The sequence below is a fragment of the Sinocyclocheilus rhinocerous genome, unplaced genomic scaffold (genome assembly GCF_001515625.1).
Source record: "Sinocyclocheilus rhinocerous isolate Xijiao unplaced genomic scaffold, SAMN03320098_v1.1 scaffold377, whole genome shotgun sequence".
Classification (NCBI taxonomy): Eukaryota; Metazoa; Chordata; class Actinopteri; order Cypriniformes; family Cyprinidae; genus Sinocyclocheilus; species Sinocyclocheilus rhinocerous.
Genome location: NW_015633195.1, coordinates 2,947 through 20,295, shown reverse-complemented (window position 1 = coordinate 20,295; position 17,349 = coordinate 2,947). Strand labels below are relative to the sequence as shown.

The following is a 17,349-nucleotide window of genomic DNA, read 5'->3' as shown; positions in this document are numbered from 1 at the left end:
AGTGTACTGCAACCTTTTATTTGTGGATGGACATATTGACTTGCTCATGTTTCAGCCCAGTGCGTGAATCCCAGAATGGCAGGAGGTTAAGGGCAGACAGCTCTCAGTTCATGATGAAACAGTCAGAGACAGATTGGAGCAATATTTCTAGGCATCACTCTGACACAAATCCCCTCTGCAGGACGCTGGAAGCAGACTAGGGTTGTGTTGGTGTGGCATCCACTCTCACAAGCCATGCATGCTGATGCCTCCAAATGTCAGCCCTAAATCTTCTGAAAGTGTATTGCTCTTGAAGTAGAGCCCAGAATGCCCTCACCCACAGACTATGAAGGGCTCAGTGCCAGCAAACACAATCGTGCCAAACAGCATGGCTCATATACCAGTATCCTGATTCAGCCCTCTTTCCACGGCCACCTCAACAAGCTAATGGATCAATGTGCTATTTTATTGCTGGAATTACATTTTGGTTTAAGTAAAACACAGCTGATTTCGTCATTACCTTTTCTCACTGAATTTGCGTATTTGGCTATTCCTTGATTTCACTGTGGGGTCAATAAAGTGCATGTATCTTATATAAAACTCAATCAAACCAGCCTCCTGATGATTTCAGGCTCTTGTTCTTTTAAAGGGGTCATTTGATGCTACATGCACTTTTACAAGTTGTTTGAACTGAAATGTGTGTTGGCAGTGTGTGTACACAACCACCCTATAATGATAAAGATCCACACAGTGCTTTTTTAAAATCTCGTTAAATCTTTACCCCTTTCTCAAATCGAGCCGATCTCAGATGCCTGTCTGTGTGACGTCACACAGTCAGGCCCCTCCCACGATAGTTTGATTGACAGTAGCGTTTCAGCACAGACTGGACTGGTGTCTTACCTCAGACCCGCCCTGAGTCAGCTGTCATCAGTCAGCCATTGTTTGACCGCCGGAGCAGATGTAGACAAGAATGACTCCTAAGCGATTGAGGTGTTCTGTTGTTGGATGTAATAATGAACATAGCAGTCGTCATTTACTCCCGACATCTGAGCCGCTGAACTCGCAGTGGATTATGTTTGTTTCTGAAGGGAATGCGCCCCCGATCTACCTAAATGCGTCTATCTTCACACGAATCATTCGTGATCCAGCTTCACCTACAGAAGAAGTGAGTATAAGGTTTTTTAATGAATCTTTGCAAATCGCCTTTACTAATAATGTGCTAATTAGCAAGCAAATACGGTGATGTATACAAATTTTCAAGGCCTCTTGTATTTCCAACTATGGTTTTTGAAGGAATGTTTTTTTTTTTTTTTTATACACATATTAAAATATGTTAAGTGTCCATTTTTATCCATAAGTCTTTTTTCAGATAAATTTTGGGCACTGCAACCTCAAAGATGTACATGCATTTTCATTTAGATTGTACAATGTTCTGATGTAACCATTTGTATTATCTGCACAGTTTTGTTTTCAATAGAATGGTTTCAAAATTTAAAAGAACACACTAGCTGATATGCTTGTGAACTCATAACACAAAGAATTCATATTTAATTGATGCGTTGTAGCCAAGTATGGTGTCCAATACTCTGAAATGCTGCATTTCACCCATCCAAGTGCACACACACAGCAGTAAGTATTGACCACACACACACACACACACGCACACACACACACTGTGAACTCACACCCGGAGCAGTGCCCTGTTGAAAAAAAACAGCATATGCTGGTTACGTATGTTTTGAAGCATGACAGCTGATTTGAGCTGGTTTAAACTGAGGAATTGGGGGTTAGGTGCCTTGCTCAAGGGAACCACAGTTGTGGGTAATGAGAGTGGAAGAGAGTGCTGTTCATTCACTCAACTGCTCCACACTTCAACAGCCTTCAACAAAAGTATAAATGTAAATAAAGAAACACTCACTCCAACAGAAATACAAATTTAAAGAATTAAGACATTCCAACAGAAGTACAAAAACAAAGAATTGAAAAACCTCAACAGAAGTATGTACCATGTTGACACAATTTCATATATGATATGTCTGCTTTTGTGTGTGCAAGTGTTTGTATCCAACTATGTGCTTAAGTGTGCGTAACGCATTCTTCTATATTTGTGTGCATGTAAGTGTGGGTCAGAGCAGGCGTGTTTGTTCACAGGCAGGTTTTATATTATATTAATAAGATTATGATTAATGTGATTGTTTAATGATTAATTTGTTAATTATTTAATCAGTATGATTTGGAATTAATATGAACAATTTTAAGTTTGTTTGTATCCATGTGCTTGGGTGAACAGATGGCCAGTCTATCGCAGGAATGTAAAGATACCCATGATTAACCAAAATTAAAATATAGAAGACCAAACTCTTGGTCTCCCCAACATTTTTACATTTCAATTTAAATGCATTTAGATGTACTGTAATTAAGTAAAGTAAAACGTTTATTCAGAACTAATCAGATGATGGCTGGGTATGTCCAATGTTATGAATTTGGACAAACAGCGATCATTTCTTCCGCAGTGTCCAATTCAACGAGTCTTCCGCTCGCCCACTGCAGACCTCTAACCATTGTCTATAATATATTATTAAAAAAAAACAGAAAGAGTAAAGTCGTGTCTGAAAGCTCTATACATTCAACAATATTATTGATCTGACTGTACTGACGCTGCTGTATGAAACTGAACTAAGCTGACATCACAACCAACCTACTTTTATAGATGAAATATGAACTAGCCTAATTATTATAATGAATAATAACTGATTCAGCACTGAACTGACAGCTGAACAATGACAATATATTATTTATTTTTTTTGCTGATATCACTGTAAAGCTGCTTTGAAACAACCTGTATTGCGCTATATAAATGAGGGTGACTTGACTTAAATCCGTGGGCGTGCGGTGCCCTATGCCGCCCATCAGCGCGTACCTTATGACTTGCCTTGAAATTATGGACTGAAAAGTATCCTCTTCCACATTGTCCGTTAGACACAAGTGAGCGCATTCCTGAAAAATTAGCATGCAATTGTTCACAAAATTTCTCAACACCATGGTTCCTCTGCCGCCTGTATTTTGAAATACTATACTCCTCCTTCATTCGTCATTATCATGTGACCATAGATAGCGCTGACATGCGACCACGTACTATGGTGGTACATACATGGCACGTCTATCGCAAGCCGTTTTAGCATTTAAAAGTTTGTTTTGACTATTTGCCATACACGTCACATTTATATGCATTATTCATTAATGACATGTCCTTAGGTAGATATTTATGTCACTATTATATGTTTAATTAATTGTATGCAAAATTTCAAGTCTTCAGCCTTGCCATTGGCCAAAACATTAACGTCTGTACACGAAATAACGTGTTTAGACGCAATTACGCGTCCACGCGTTATATCGTCTGTACACATAACGTCTAAAGAAGTATTTGTCTTTACGGCCTTCCATAAAATAAGTATTTGTCTTTACGGCCTTCCATACCATAGTTGATCGCCGTCTGTAGCCGTGCTTCAAGTCGAACGCACCTATAGACATAATGACGATAATAATAATCGCGAGAATTCGCGCGAGAACATCGTCTGAGGCAGCTGCAGTCAAGATACGTAAATAGCGCCATCTAGTGCACTTCACTTTTGTTAATAAAGACAATTTATAAGACAGTACAAAGCTGTTTTTACACAAGGTTCCATCTTAAAGTTATCTAAAATGAAATTACACTTTATTTACATTTCAAATTATTTTGGTTGAGGTTCCAAAATGCAATAAGACATGTCCCATCTTTATTGGATAAGTCATTTACAACCCAAATTAGATATGAGGTCAGTGGTTTCACCAAATTTTCAGTCCCGAAGACTTAATTTAACTGAGGAATGACTGCAGTGAGAACAGCAATGGACAAATTAGTCTATCAAAGGACGGGTGAGGCCTCTGCTCATGTGGACCAATGTTAAGATATCTTGCTCTTCCTGGTTATGTAGCTCTGGTAGTAAAAGTTGCTGAAGAGTATAATGAGGCTGACGCAATATGCAAACACAACTGCATTCATGGAATCAGGAAAATCACACTCGGTGAAGAGGTTGTAACCAGTGTGGATAGTCAGCAAGACAAACTGGACCTGTAAAGAGAAGTTGTTCAACAGTCCCGCTGATGTTATGTTTCCGTTTTTAATTTTTTAATTCTTATTTTAAAAATTATCATCTGGCCTTCTACTAACAGGACATCTGTATTGAAGCAATTTACAAAAGAATAAAAATTTGTGAAACAAAATGCTCTGATAGACTAAAAGTGAAAGACTAAATGAGCAGAATATCAATGTGTTGTGTATTTACCAGCTGTAATGAGGTGAGGTAGCGCTTCCACCAAAGATATTTCTGCATGTGAGGCCCCAGGGCCGCCAGGCCATAGTATGAATACATCACTATATGAACAAAGGTGTTCAGCAGCCCGATAAAAAATGCTGAATGAATAGGCAAAAAGACACAAAATAATGAAACAGTGCATATTAACTGTAGTCACTGAATATATATGAATTATTTAATGTTTCTCTCTTACATTGACCTCCCGCCACAAATTTAACTCCTGCCCACCAGTTGAAGATCATAGTTCCATGATGATACACATGTAGAAAAGTGAGCTGGCTGTTCTTTTTTCTTAGGATAAAAAAGACCTGAGAGAGGAGGTTGGGAGGGAAAGCTTCTTTATTTGAACTGTATGTCTAAAACGGGTGTAAATATCTGCAACAATCATATTTTTTAAATGAGTCAAACTTACTGTATCACTAAGCTCAATAACTTTAGAGAAGAAGAACCACCAGCATACACTGGCCATCTAAAAAGATACAGTAATAATTAGGTAACCAATGCATCTTTACTGGAAATCTAAAAATAACGATAACATCATAGGTAAATTTGATTATGGTTTGGAAAACAGGAATGACTGATTATTAGCAAAGAACACTAGGCAGCTAAACAGAAAATGAGAGAGATGTAATCACCCTCATTCCTAGAATACTGGGGCTGTTGTTTCTCTCTTACATTGACCTCCCGCCACAAATTTAACTCCTGCCCACCAGTTGAAGATCATAGTTCCATGATGATACACATGTAGAAAAGTGAGCTGGCTGTTCTTTTTTCTTAGGATAAAAAAGACCTGAGAGAGGAGGTTGGGAGGGAAAGCTTCTTTATTTGAACTGTATGTCTAAAACGGGTGTAAATATCTGCAACAATCATATTTTTTAAATGAGTCAAACTTACTGTATCACTAAGCTCAATAACTTTAGAGAAGAAGAACCACCAGCATACACTGGCCATCTAAAAAGATACAGTAATAATTAGGTAACCAATGCATCTTTACTGGAAATCTAAAAATAACGATAACATCATAGGTAAATTTGATTATGATTTGGAAAACAGGAATTACTGATTATTAGCAAAGAACACTAGGCAGCTAAACAGAAAATGAGAGAGATGTAATCACCATCATTCCTAGAATACTGGGGCTGTAGTCCACAGGTTGACACAGATAACTGTAGTCTGCCAGCCAAGATGTGACCAAGAACTGTGGAAAGTAAAACAGATTTCAGATTTGATGTCTAGGTTATTTTAACGTAAGACCTTGAAATAGTATGCACCTATATTGGACTTAACTAGAGTATGTATGTGTGAAATACAAAATGTACCTCATGGAACATGTAAATCGACAAACCGACCATGGCAAAGTTGTATACAATAAGCACTGCTTTTAGGTTCACTGGTTCCGTGTGTTTCATAAGCTTGGGTCCAATCCAAATAATACCAAGATAGCACAAAAACATACAGATGATTGGTACAGGAGAGTAGATTAGAAGCCATGGGTCCGTCCGCGTATCTGAAATGCCATGACAGAAAACACAAGGAGTTTTGCATAAAAGTGCATTCTATAGATTATTATATTCATAATTTATGATGTAACGTTTCTCTAGATAGTACAGTAAAATACAAGGTGTAAAATAAATCATGCTTATACAACACGAAAAAAAGCATACCCCCATTCTCCAGAATCCAGCGGTGCATGGATTCCACTCTCTGCCATGCTGATTCCATAGAGGACTAGCCTATGCTTTATCATAAAAAAGACTAGACTAGCATTCAGCAGAAGAGGGTAAAACATGTATAAAGAGGACTAATATATCCCGTGTTTGTGTGTTCTTAATAATACATTATATACAAAAAATGCGAAGGGTTGCATACCTTAAGGAAGTAGATTTGCGGTCTTGTCCTTGAGGGATACCTTCTCCCTATGCAGGCTGCTCTTGTAATTATTGCAACTTCATTTTAATGACAAGGCGTTCAACTTATTGACAAGAAATTTAACGTACATGGGATATTTTTATTATCTGACTGCAATTGTCTTCTTATCCGTATAGGGATTATTTCACATTTAGACAAACGTTCGCAATCAACATAAATTGACCGGTGAACTTACCTGAGGAAAAGTACAGGTGTATCGCACTGTGTGGAAGAGTTCAGTCAGTCGCACGGTCAGATAGGAACTTTAAACTTCACACAAAATTATTTGAGTAACATGGGAAATCGGGTGTTATCAGTTGTTATGCAGAAGTGCACAGAATTATTGGAAGAAAAACTTTGGACTGCACCCAGTTTTCATAACTCACATTTCACATTTAAAAGTCCCACTGGAGCTGAGAAAACAGACACATTAATCTGAAATTTAAACAAATAGACGGTTCCTTGCCGCTGTCGCCTCTGGCTTGCTTAGTTGGGTACACTTCATTTCCAGCGATATCGTTGATTTGATTGCAAATGATTGCAAAGATACTATTTAGACTGAACTGAGCTGGATGATGACATCGCTGAATTCAATGATGAACTGCCTTTAACTGAAAAATTAGTGTTTACTATTGTCATTTTGCATTATTGACACACTATTTTCCTAATTAATGCTGTTCAGTTGCTTTGACACAATCTGTATTGTTAAAAGCGCTATATAAATAAAGGTGACTTGACTTTATCAGGCTTATTATACATTTATTATTTATTTAAAAACACAACTATCCCTCTAAAAAATAAAACTTTAAAGCTGTAGGTAATATGTGACACTCTTAACATAGCAAATTTACACGATGACTACACATTGACCATATCAAAATCGTAAAACCTTAATATACAGACAGGCTTTTGTCAACAGTTTTGGCTTTTGGCCTTTGTCTTAGAGGTAGAAAAGAATTTACTGAGGTAGAGTTGTTTGGGTCCTTCGTTGGTAACAGCACCCTTAGGCTTTTTTATTTTGTTTGACCGTTTCTCAGGGCTGGGTTTTCTCTTCTTTTCCTGAAAAAGTGTGAAATGTTAGGATAGGGCAAAAACAGAATTTTAATATCAGTAAGATATGAAAAATGAAAATAACTCAAAAACACCAAACAGTGCAAAATATGAAGCACATGCAAACTCAGGAACACTTACCTTGCTGTCCACCTTGCTTGAAGATTCATAGAGCTTCATAATCTGTGTAATTGAAAATACAAGATCTTTACATACATGTGAATGACAGTAACAACATGGTTTTAAAAAAGTCTTTCCAAAAATATGCGTTTCTTGTACACACAAGATTTTTTGTACACCCAAACAATTTTTTTGTAGTTTTAAGGTTAGTTTGGCTTTGCTGTGAAACCCATGAAAATATACACAACCTTTTTAACCCCAGTGGATACAGCCGCCTCCTTCAGAGCAGATTTAGTGAGCCAACAGGTCTTCTGCTCTTGCTCTCCTTCTGACCAGTCAGACACATGCACGGAAAAGACTATATAGGTTTGATGGATGTGGGAGAAAATATGCACCACCTGACAGAGAACATGAAAGACATGAATGAATATCAAACACATGCATTGTAACCAAACGTGCACATCATCGCCGAAGATGCAAATCAAATATTGAGTAAATTTGGATTATTCTAAACCCAAGATGATACGTTTTGGGGAAAACACCCACCTCTCCCACAAACTGCACTGAGTTAGCGTCTAGAGATTTTTCCAGCAGTTTTTGCATCATATCACATATCAAGCCTTTATATTTATTCTCAGAGGTGTCAGCCTCCAAGAGCATGCTGGGTAGCTCCCACATCCCTGCCAAGAGTCCTGCAAGACATCCATGTAATCCAAAATCATATTTTTTCATGATATTTTCTAGAAGTCGTTCATCTTTTTCTCATTCACCCAGTCAAAACTATTGTTTCACCTTTGCTTGGTCTTTGAGTGAGAAAATACTCCATCTCTTCTCCAGCTTGCTGACGTTCCACTATACAGGTTAAGGTTTGCTCCACACGTGGAGCTTTTTTAACAGGCTTTCTTGGGTAATTCTGCACCCCCAGCTGAGGGTCCCAGTCCTCTGATAGACACAAGTCACAGCTGCCAGCAGCCACTGTCAGAGAATGTGAATGTACATTAGACACTGCTTTTGATTTATAGATCTGATGTATGGATAAAAAGAGAATATTTCGTGATTAACAGAGGACTTTACAACTTACAACAATTCTCTATGTCAGGAACTGAGGTGTTGAGCTTTGAGACAAGTTTACTTAGAAGTCTTTTGGAGTCAATCTCTTGTTTAATGCTCACCTACAGTATAAAAGATATAAAATCTGATATATAATAAGTCATTTGACAGTTTTACAAGGAAGCGTTTTGGTGAGAGCTGCTCAGCAGTACCTTCCTAAAGGCATGACAGTGGGTTTGAACGGGACACTGGCCGCACAGAGGGGATTTTGGGGTGCAGACTCTGGCCCCTAATTCCATCATAGCCTGATTAAAGTCTCCGGGTCTCTCTGGGTCAACAAGTGTATCAGTAATTTTCCTGAAATAGACCAATAAAGGTCACAATTAAATCCAACATTTTACAACTTAGATCTAAATTTGCTTAACAGTACATAAACTTGATGGATCTTTCAGTACCACAAAGCATCTGTTACAGCAGGACTGGTGCTGTCTGCACCAATGGCTCGAACGCGACAAAGAACTCGAATGACGTTTCCATCAACTGCACCTGTCACCTGGAGAACAACAAACATCATTGCATCAAATAAATAAACAGCATTTACTGCTAAATATTCACAGTGTTTAATATCCCGACAATGCAATGCTGCCCAAACTGATCTGTGCTGCGCTATTAGTGGAGCACACAAGTAAATTAATTCTATTAAAGGAGTAGGAGTTCCCCAAAGATAGGATCTTTAAGATGTAAATGAGATTTTTTTTATTTAGCATTACCTAAGTTACTCACCAATGGATCCTCTGCAGTGAATGGGTGCCAGAATGAGAGCTGATAAAAACATTACATAATTCACAAGTAATCCACACAAATCCAGTCCATCAATTAATGTCTTGAAGAAAAAAGCTGTGTGTTTGAAAGAAACAAATCCATCATTAAGATGCTTTTAACTTCCTCTATACAAAATATTGTTTTCTCCAGTGAAAAAAGTCATCCGAGTCAGGAGAAAAATATGCACAAATGAGGCACACTTTACAAGTGAAAACAGTCCAAAACAGTTCTAAACTAATATGTGGTTTATCAAGTGAGAGGACAACAGCTTGAAGTTAAAAAATGTCTTCATGATGGATTTGTTTCTTACAAACATGCAGCTTTTCACTTCACAAGATGTTAATTTATGGACTGGAGTTGTGTGAATCACTTGTGGATCATTGTGATTTTTTATCAGCTTTTTGGGCTTTCATTCTGATGGCACCCATTCAATGCAAAGGAGCCATTGGTGAGCAAGTGATGAAATGCTAAATTTCTCATCAAACTCATCAACATCTTTGACAGCTTGAGGGCGAGTAAATTTCAGCAATTTTTTGGTGAACCATTTCTTTAAGAACATGGGCCTAATCAAATGTATCAACAAAACAAATTTACCTGTCCAAGTGCTATAGAACTGATTGCGCCGGCGGTGTAACGTCCAACACCAGGCAGCTGTTTTAGTAGTCCTGCTGTGGTCTTTGGCATCTGTCCATCCAGTTCTGATACTACCTATTGTAAGATTCAACATCTTTTAATATGTGCAGATTACACAAATATATGAAAGCAAACATCTAAATTGCATCTAAATTCTGCATTACTATGTTTAAACCTACTTTCTGAGCACCTTCGTGCAGCCTGCGTCCTCGAGAGTAGTATCCAAGACCCGCCCACATTTGGTTCACTTCCTGCAGGGAGACAATAATACACTGCTGTCAGATGCTCACTATGTCTCTGTCTTTTTATTTTGTGTATGTCTATGGATTTAACTATCACCTCCAGTGTAGCTGCAGCAAGTTTTTCCACAGTTGGCCATCTCTAAAAATAAAGATGCAGAAACAGCATAAAATGTGGCATTCCTGAGGTACTGTGAGAGTAGATGTCAAACAGCTTGCCTACCTTCATCCATCTGTTATAGTAGTCTATCACTGTGGCAACTTGGGTCTGCTGTAACATGATCTCTGAGACCCACACTGAGGACGGCATGAGAATTTTTTTTTTAATAAAATAAATAAATTTACATTAAAAAAAAAAGGATTTAGGTTATGATGATCATGACATTAAAACACTTTTTCATACCTCCATATGTCCTGATATTAACTCCTGATTCTGTCATAGCCTGTATGGATTACAACACACACAGAGACACACATACACACAAAAGACTGATCTCATTTCAAAGTCTTATTTGCATTGAATGCAATTAAACAATTTTGTAACAGTGTTTGTAATAGTCATTAGTTAAGCCACTGACACAAATAACCCTCAAGCATAACTAACACACTTAACCCCACAGTCAACATTTTCCCTGCTAATAATTCCCTGCTAACTAAATAATTTATGTGGTTTTATATAGACAATTTAATTTACCAGTATGATTCATATTTTCAGGCCTACAATAAAACATTTTCTTCCTGCAATACATTAAATGCGCTTTAACATGCAAAAAAAAAAAAAAAAAAAAAAAATTTTAAACAAACCCTCCAATTTGTCCTTAAAAGATCTCAAAATGTTCAAAGATGGCGTACAAGATGTACAGGATGTTCTGTTGCAATCCTTTGCACTTCTTCTAGCTATTTCAAAAAAAAAAAAAAAAAAAAAAAAACTAGCATTGAAATGCCGATCACTTCCAATCGCTTCCAATGAGCATCTCATAGTCACGTGACAAAAACTATGTACAGTCTGTTAGATTAGGTTATTTACTAATTAAGAATATTAGATGCTTTTACCAGTGTCCTCCAGGGAAGCTCTCTCTTATTCTGATCATACCACTGAAGAAGGTGAGAGCGGAAAAGAGGGATTTCAGTTGGATCATGGAAAAAGTGGTATGATGAGGAGGACGGTTCAGTTTCAGATGGTTCCTCTGGTGGGAATAAGAAATCAAACTTAAACATTATAACATTTTAAAGGCAAACATCGAGTTGCCTTGATTTATAACGTTTCTCAATTGCACACAGAGGACCACTCACCTTCTTTAATGGCAGACTTTGATTTCTTCTTATTGCTGGATTTGATCACCTCTGTGTTTTCTAGAGCCGCTCTCTTCCCCTTCTGCACTGCAGATCTTAACCTGCTCATGGCGCTAAACCAATCTTTCACAAATTAATAAACAACCTGTGGGACCCTTAAAACTTTCAGTTAAAATCAAAACTATCTGCACATGGTCGCTATTATAGAAAAAAAAATTACACCGAATTAAACATCAGAACGTTAAAAATCATATATTAAAAACGACATGTACAAAGTACTACTGTTAGTAATACAGTAAGGAACAAACGTGTTTTCACAACATGCAGCAGTACCGCTCCCGCTCGTCGCAGTCTGACGTCATCACGCGGGCGTGGTTTTTTGGCAAGGACAAGGAGCATGCGCAGTTTACACGCTCCGTGAAGCCCGCAAACGTGTGACAGCGGCACCATCTGCGTAGATCTTGTTGAATTGGTTTCATTTTCGCGCATTTCTAACAAGAATGATATCACGTCAAGCACTGTAAAACCGAAAGTAAAGACCTGCGGAAACATCGTTTTGAGGCTTTCACAGTAAGTCGAGAAATACTTAAAATACCTAATACTGCATCTTTACTTTTCATCATTTTAAATCATCTAACTTACTCTTACAGAAATTAACTATGGTTTTTACTACAGTAACCATAGTTTAACTATGAATTTGTAGTGAAACCATAATAACCACTAATTTTACAATTATCTCACTAACGGAACCATAACAATAACATTCATAGTAAAACGGTAACTAACAGATAGTATTCAATAATAGCTAACGTTACACATTTCTCTCATATTTAACACGTCTGTTTCGATACTGCGGTCGATTGCAGATATATCCATAAACTGAATCTAGTGTGACAGATTAAGAAGGCAAATATACACAGCTTGAAATGGTTTACAGTTAAAATCCATGCCGATAGGTGCAAAGGCCGTTTAGCGAAGTCGGGGCACACATGTTTGCATCGCCTCCGGGCAGCTATTTCAGTCATGGCTAGACAACAGTCCTATCTACTTGAATGGGGGAGGACAGATCTTCCTAATAGATGCAGATGTCGCTGGCAAAAACCATAGTTAATAGCAGTGCAGACTCTTGAGGCGCTAGGCTCGAGAGTCCACGATGGTATATGGGAGTGCATTTTGCCGAAAAGATATGGAAGGCCAGATTGACAAATATTTCTTTAGAACATTGTTTATCATGTACAGACGATTATGTGTGTTTACTGTAAGGCTGCTTTGCAACACTACAACATTTTAAAAAGTGCCAAAGAAATAAATTTGAATTGAATTATCCACAAAAGAGGGTAGGTGTAAAATGTCACCAAAAATAAACAAGAGTCCAGCCTGATACTTCTATTAATTTTTGGTTTTATTTTACATTTACATTCAGCAGACACTTCTCTCCAAAGCGACTTACAAATGAGGTGACTTACGGTTTTTTTTTAGGACTGACAGCTGTTTCTTTTGAATGAGATGAAGAAGATCAGCAGTGCTTCTGTAATGAGTGTCAAGGAGATGGAGGAGGACACTGCAGCATCTCCAGTATCCAGCTGTGTGTCTATGGAGAGTGATGAGTCAATAGTTATTCTGCCTAATCTCAGTGATGAAACACTGACATCTGACCCTGGGTAAGACTAAACTCATACTGAATCTCCTTGAAGCATACATGAACAATTTTCATCATATTCATTGTCATGCTCTAAGACTACAAATACAGAAAGCAGTATATTCAGAATCTACAGTTTGTCTGTAAATATGAAATCAGCCAGCTTGCCACTTGTGCAAAGACCTTCAGGACTATGATTTGCACCAGAATAATGCAACTGGTTAAAATGTATCAGCCTTTGATTTAAAAATACAAAATCAAGTTAGAATATAATAATACTCATGAGACTCATTGTACCTGTAGTCATCATTAGCAAATATGTTTTCTATGCTCATTGATCAGTGTGATTCAGAACGGTGTGTTTGTTCAGTATTCAGAGGGATGTTCTGATCCAGATTCAGTCCAGATGTGGAGTTTGTGAGCAGGTTCAGACAGATGCAGTCTCTATCACCTGTGGACACAGTTTCTGCAGACACTGTATCAACCATTACTGGGACCAGACCAGAACATCAGAAGACTTTGATTGTCCTCAATGTAGAAAGAGATCAAAAACACGTCCTGTTCTACAATCACACAAACACATGGAGGAATCTAGTTCTGCTGGTTCTGCTCACCACTGCACAGAATCAGACCTGCTGGAGGAGACTGAAGACCATCAACAGGATTCACATCAACCAGTGGATGATGTTCTGCAGAGAGTGAAAGACAAACACAAAACCAGCATGAAGAACAAGTATGATAGTTTATTTGAGGGAATCAAAGTACAAGAAAATCAAACCCTCCTGAAGAGAATTTACACACAGCTGTACATCATAGAGGGAGAGAGTGAAGGAGTGAATGAAGAACATGAGGTTTTACACATGGAGAAAAAGCCCCTAACACAACACTTACAAGACACTCCAATCTACTGCAATGACATCTTTAAAGCCTTACCTGAAGCACAATATCAAAGAGAGAAAATCAAGAGTGTTCTTACTAAAGGCATCGCTGGAATTGGAAAAACAGTCTCTGTGCAGAAGTTCATTCTGGATTGGGCCGAGGGAACGGCCAATCAGGACGTAGATTTCATCTTTGTGCTTCCGTTTCGAGAGCTCAACTTGATCCGATACGATCACTACAGTCTTCACAAACTTCTGCTTTATACATCTCAGCTTTCAGGAGTTCCTTGCTGCTCTCTATGTGTTTTACTATTACAACAGCCTAGGCACTTCACAGTTTTTTGATGTAATTTATACTGTACTGAAAGGTGCAGTGGATAAATCCCTTCAGAGTAAAACTGGTCATCTGGATCTTTTCCTGCGATTTCTGCTGGGCATCTCACTGGAGTCCAATCAGAGACTCTTACAGGGTCTACTGACACACACGGTGGACACCTCAGAGAGCATCAGAGAAACTATTACATATATCAAAGACAAGATCAAAGATGGTCGGGATTTCTCCACTGAACGATCCATCAATCTGTTCCTGTGTCTGCTTGAAGTGAATGATCAGACTCTGTACAGAGAGATTGAGGAGTTTGTGAGATCAGACAAACACTCAGAGAAGAAACTCTCTGTTGCTCACTGTTCAGCAATAGCCTACATGCTTCAGGTGTCAGAGGAGGTGATGGATGAGTTTGATCTGAAGAAATATAACACAACAGAGGAGGGCAGAAGAAGACTCATACCAGCTGTCAACAACTGCACAAGAGCTCTGTGAGTAGAGCTTATTAAAATTCAGTTTTAAGCAATATCAAGAGTAATTAGACTAATGTGGCTGTATCACCAAGCAATACAGAGATTAAGAGTTTGGTGTAGAGTGAGAGGAGTGACAGAAAGGGAAATGTGTAATACCTGACAACTTTGCCAAGTGGACAGTTTTCAGATCTATACAGTAGACGTTTAGTGCCTGATTAATATGCCACAATACAATATGAAATGTGTTGAGGATCATGATTACTTTCATGATAAGTTTCCACACTGCTTACACACACTGATCTGGACCACAGTTTAGAGACAAAAGTCCCTGTTACTAAATATCAATACTGTTGGAGCACTGCCTCTCTTACATGTAACAAAAATGTTTTGAGATCATAGGTTTTAAAAACCTATGAAAATATAAAAAAAATATATATATTGGTTTGGAAATTATTTGAGATCTGTTGAGAGATGAGAGAAAGTTCTGCAAATCAAATTAACTTTATTGTGTTTTATTTAATTTTTTGTTATAGTCTTGCTGACAGTAAACTTACTCATCAGTGTTGTGAAATCATCGCTTCAGCTCTCCAATCATCAAACTCTCCTCTGAGAGAACTGGATTTGAGTAACAATGACCTGCAGGATTCAGGAGTGAAGCTGATCTCTGATGCTCTCAAGAGTCACAACTGTCAACTACACATACTGAGGTATTTATCTCTATACACTGACTTATCAAAGTACTCAATTAACTGTATATAAACATGTTGTTTATTTCCTGTAGGTTGTCAGGTTGTATGGTGAGCGATGAAGGATGCCATTATTTGGCTTCAGCTCTGAGTTCAAACCAGTCACACCTGAGAGAGCTGGATCTGAGCTACAATCACCCACAACACTCAGGAATTCAGCTGATCTCTCATCTAAATGATCCAAACTACACACTGGAGACACTCAAGTATGTACAACTTAATTTAGGTTTTATCTGATTTCTAACATTAGGGTCCCTAATCAAATTCAGTAGGTGTGCATTAAAACTGTCTACAAATCTTTCTTTTTTATTTTTAGGAAACTTTGGAGGCAATTTACTACTATTATATTTTTTTATGTTTTGTGTCAAGTTACATTTTTTTTACATTCCTGTATAAGATATTTTTCCCTATTTTGGACTTCTTTAATATGACTGCAAGTGAATCACTATTGGGCAAAAGAGTTTAAAAATTACTTTGTGTGTCACTGTAGTTTGGACCATGGAGGAGAGAGCAGGATTACACCAGGACTACGAAAATGTGAGTTTTTAATCACATAGACATACTGTACATAGACATATCCTCACGTACCAATTGTTGTCAACTGGGTCATTGTCAAAAAAATATAAAACTTTATAAATTTAGTTTTGTTTCTTGTTACTTATTACTTCCTCAGAGGAGATATATACATATCTTAATATCTTTTTTTGTTGTTAGACGCTTGTGATTTCACGATGGATCCAAACACAGCATACCCTCAACTTGTTCTATCTGAGGGGAACAGAAAGGTCACACGTGTGAAAGAGTCTCAGCCGTATCCTGATCATCCAGACCGATTTGATTACTATTGTAATGTTTTGTGTAGAGAGAGTTTGACTGGACGCTGTTACTGGGAGGTTGAATGGAACGGACAAGGAGCTCGTACTTCAGTGGTTTATAAAGGAATCCGCAGGAAAGGCATGAGCAAGGACTGCTGGTTTGACTACAGTGAAAATTCCTGGAGTTTGACCTGCACTCCTAAAAGATTCACTGCCTGTCACAATAGTAATAAAACAGACATTCCTGCTCCATCTCCTCTCTCTAATAGAGTAGGAGTGTATGTGGACTGTCCGGCCGGCACTCTGTCCTTCTACAGCGTCTCTGACACACACACACTCACACACTTACAAACATTCAACACAACATTCACTGAACCACTCTATGCTGGACTTATGATTTATCCAGACTCATATGTGATGTTGCTGTGATCCCCTTAAACATACCTGTTATTAGGCTTGCCAACTTTGTCACTATGAAATATGGGATAAAAGTTTTTCGATTCTTTTTAAATTCTTACTGTAGTTTAAAAATGATCAAATGAATGAACAAATTTCTGTTCAGTTCTAAGAGCCCTGTGTTTAACTCATTCACACAGACACATACATAAACTTTGCGAATAAATAACAAAATATAACGAAAAGTATGTGTTTGTTTTCACAACTAAAACAATGCCACAGCAAACCACAACATTTGTGAGATGTTTTTCAATGCCATTTCATAGTGTTTTTTGTAGTAAACAGCCTTCTTACTATCTAAACATCAAAGTTTTGTCAACAGTCGGTTATGTCTGTGAAGGTAAACAGCTGGGAAATAAATTGCATGTTTATTTTAGATCTGTGTGGCAGCAGCAATATACAGTAAATAAATCAATCCACTGCTCTCTTGTCTCCTCTGAGGCTGGGACTCTAAATAGTGTTCTGTGCTCGTCTGTGCAGCCAAAGGCAGAACAGTTAGCGTGTTTTACTCAAACTTTCACCATGGCATTAGAGCTAGTACACCGCTGTCGCTTGAGAAATCAAAATG

General features: G+C 37.9%; 3 protein-coding genes across 8 annotated transcripts in view; 1 reads left to right on the top strand and 2 right to left on the bottom strand.

Moving 5' to 3' along the window:
- The window catches only part of LOC107743842 (adenine DNA glycosylase-like), a 14,582-nt gene extending 2,790 nt beyond the window's left edge, over window positions 1–11,792 (bottom strand). The window contains exons 1-15 of one of the 2 annotated variants that reach the window (XM_016557272.1): window positions 11,450–11,792; window positions 11,210–11,343; window positions 10,560–10,599; window positions 10,380–10,453; window positions 10,257–10,298; window positions 10,097–10,168; window positions 9,879–9,992; window positions 8,918–9,015; window positions 8,675–8,819; window positions 8,494–8,584; window positions 8,205–8,387; window positions 7,959–8,104; window positions 7,661–7,810; window positions 7,434–7,475; window positions 7,132–7,301 (exon numbers count right to left, since the gene is read on the bottom strand). In XM_016557272.1, the coding sequence (XP_016412758.1) occupies window positions 7,155–7,301; window positions 7,434–7,475; window positions 7,661–7,810; window positions 7,959–8,104; window positions 8,205–8,387; window positions 8,494–8,584; window positions 8,675–8,819; window positions 8,918–9,015; window positions 9,879–9,992; window positions 10,097–10,168; window positions 10,257–10,298; window positions 10,380–10,453; window positions 10,560–10,599; window positions 11,210–11,343; window positions 11,450–11,558 (1,587 nt within the window). In that variant the 5' untranslated portion in view covers window positions 11,559–11,792 and the 3' untranslated portion in view covers window positions 7,132–7,154. Of the gene's footprint in view, window positions 1–7,007; window positions 7,302–7,433; window positions 7,476–7,660; window positions 7,811–7,958; window positions 8,105–8,204; window positions 8,388–8,493; window positions 8,585–8,674; window positions 8,820–8,917; window positions 9,016–9,878; window positions 9,993–10,096; window positions 10,169–10,256; window positions 10,299–10,379; window positions 10,454–10,559; window positions 10,600–11,209; window positions 11,344–11,449 lie in introns of those variants that run through there. The other variant, XM_016557271.1, reaches the window with a different exon arrangement.
- Window positions 3,546–6,636, bottom strand: LOC107743843 (elongation of very long chain fatty acids protein 4-like). Of its 5 annotated transcripts, none has more exons than XM_016557273.1 (9): window positions 6,439–6,636; window positions 6,204–6,280; window positions 5,999–6,094; window positions 5,654–5,841; window positions 5,452–5,532; window positions 5,229–5,285; window positions 5,010–5,124; window positions 4,305–4,432; window positions 3,546–4,090 (listed from the first exon to the last, which is right to left on the bottom strand). In XM_016557273.1, exons 3-9 carry the CDS (start codon window positions 6,054–6,056, stop codon window positions 3,923–3,925), a joined length of 795 nt encoding a protein of 264 aa, XP_016412759.1. In that variant the 5' UTR covers window positions 6,057–6,094; window positions 6,204–6,280; window positions 6,439–6,636; the 3' UTR covers window positions 3,546–3,922. The 5 variants fall into 5 exon arrangements, with proteins under 5 accessions (XP_016412759.1, XP_016412760.1, XP_016412761.1 ...); XM_016557274.1 differs by having other exon boundaries at window positions 5,999–6,072; XM_016557275.1 differs by having other exon boundaries at window positions 5,999–6,062.
- A 2,018-nt stretch (window positions 11,793–13,810) lies between the features above and the next one.
- Window positions 13,811–17,128, top strand: LOC107743875 (stonustoxin subunit beta-like). The gene is made up of 6 exons (XM_016557329.1): window positions 13,811–13,913; window positions 14,209–14,782; window positions 15,298–15,471; window positions 15,546–15,716; window positions 16,001–16,047; window positions 16,225–17,128. The coding sequence occupies exons 1-6, from the start codon at window positions 13,811–13,813 to the stop codon at window positions 16,752–16,754; spliced, it is 1,599 nt and encodes a 532-aa protein (XP_016412815.1). The 3' UTR covers window positions 16,755–17,128.
- Window positions 17,129–17,349: the final 221 nt, after the last annotated feature.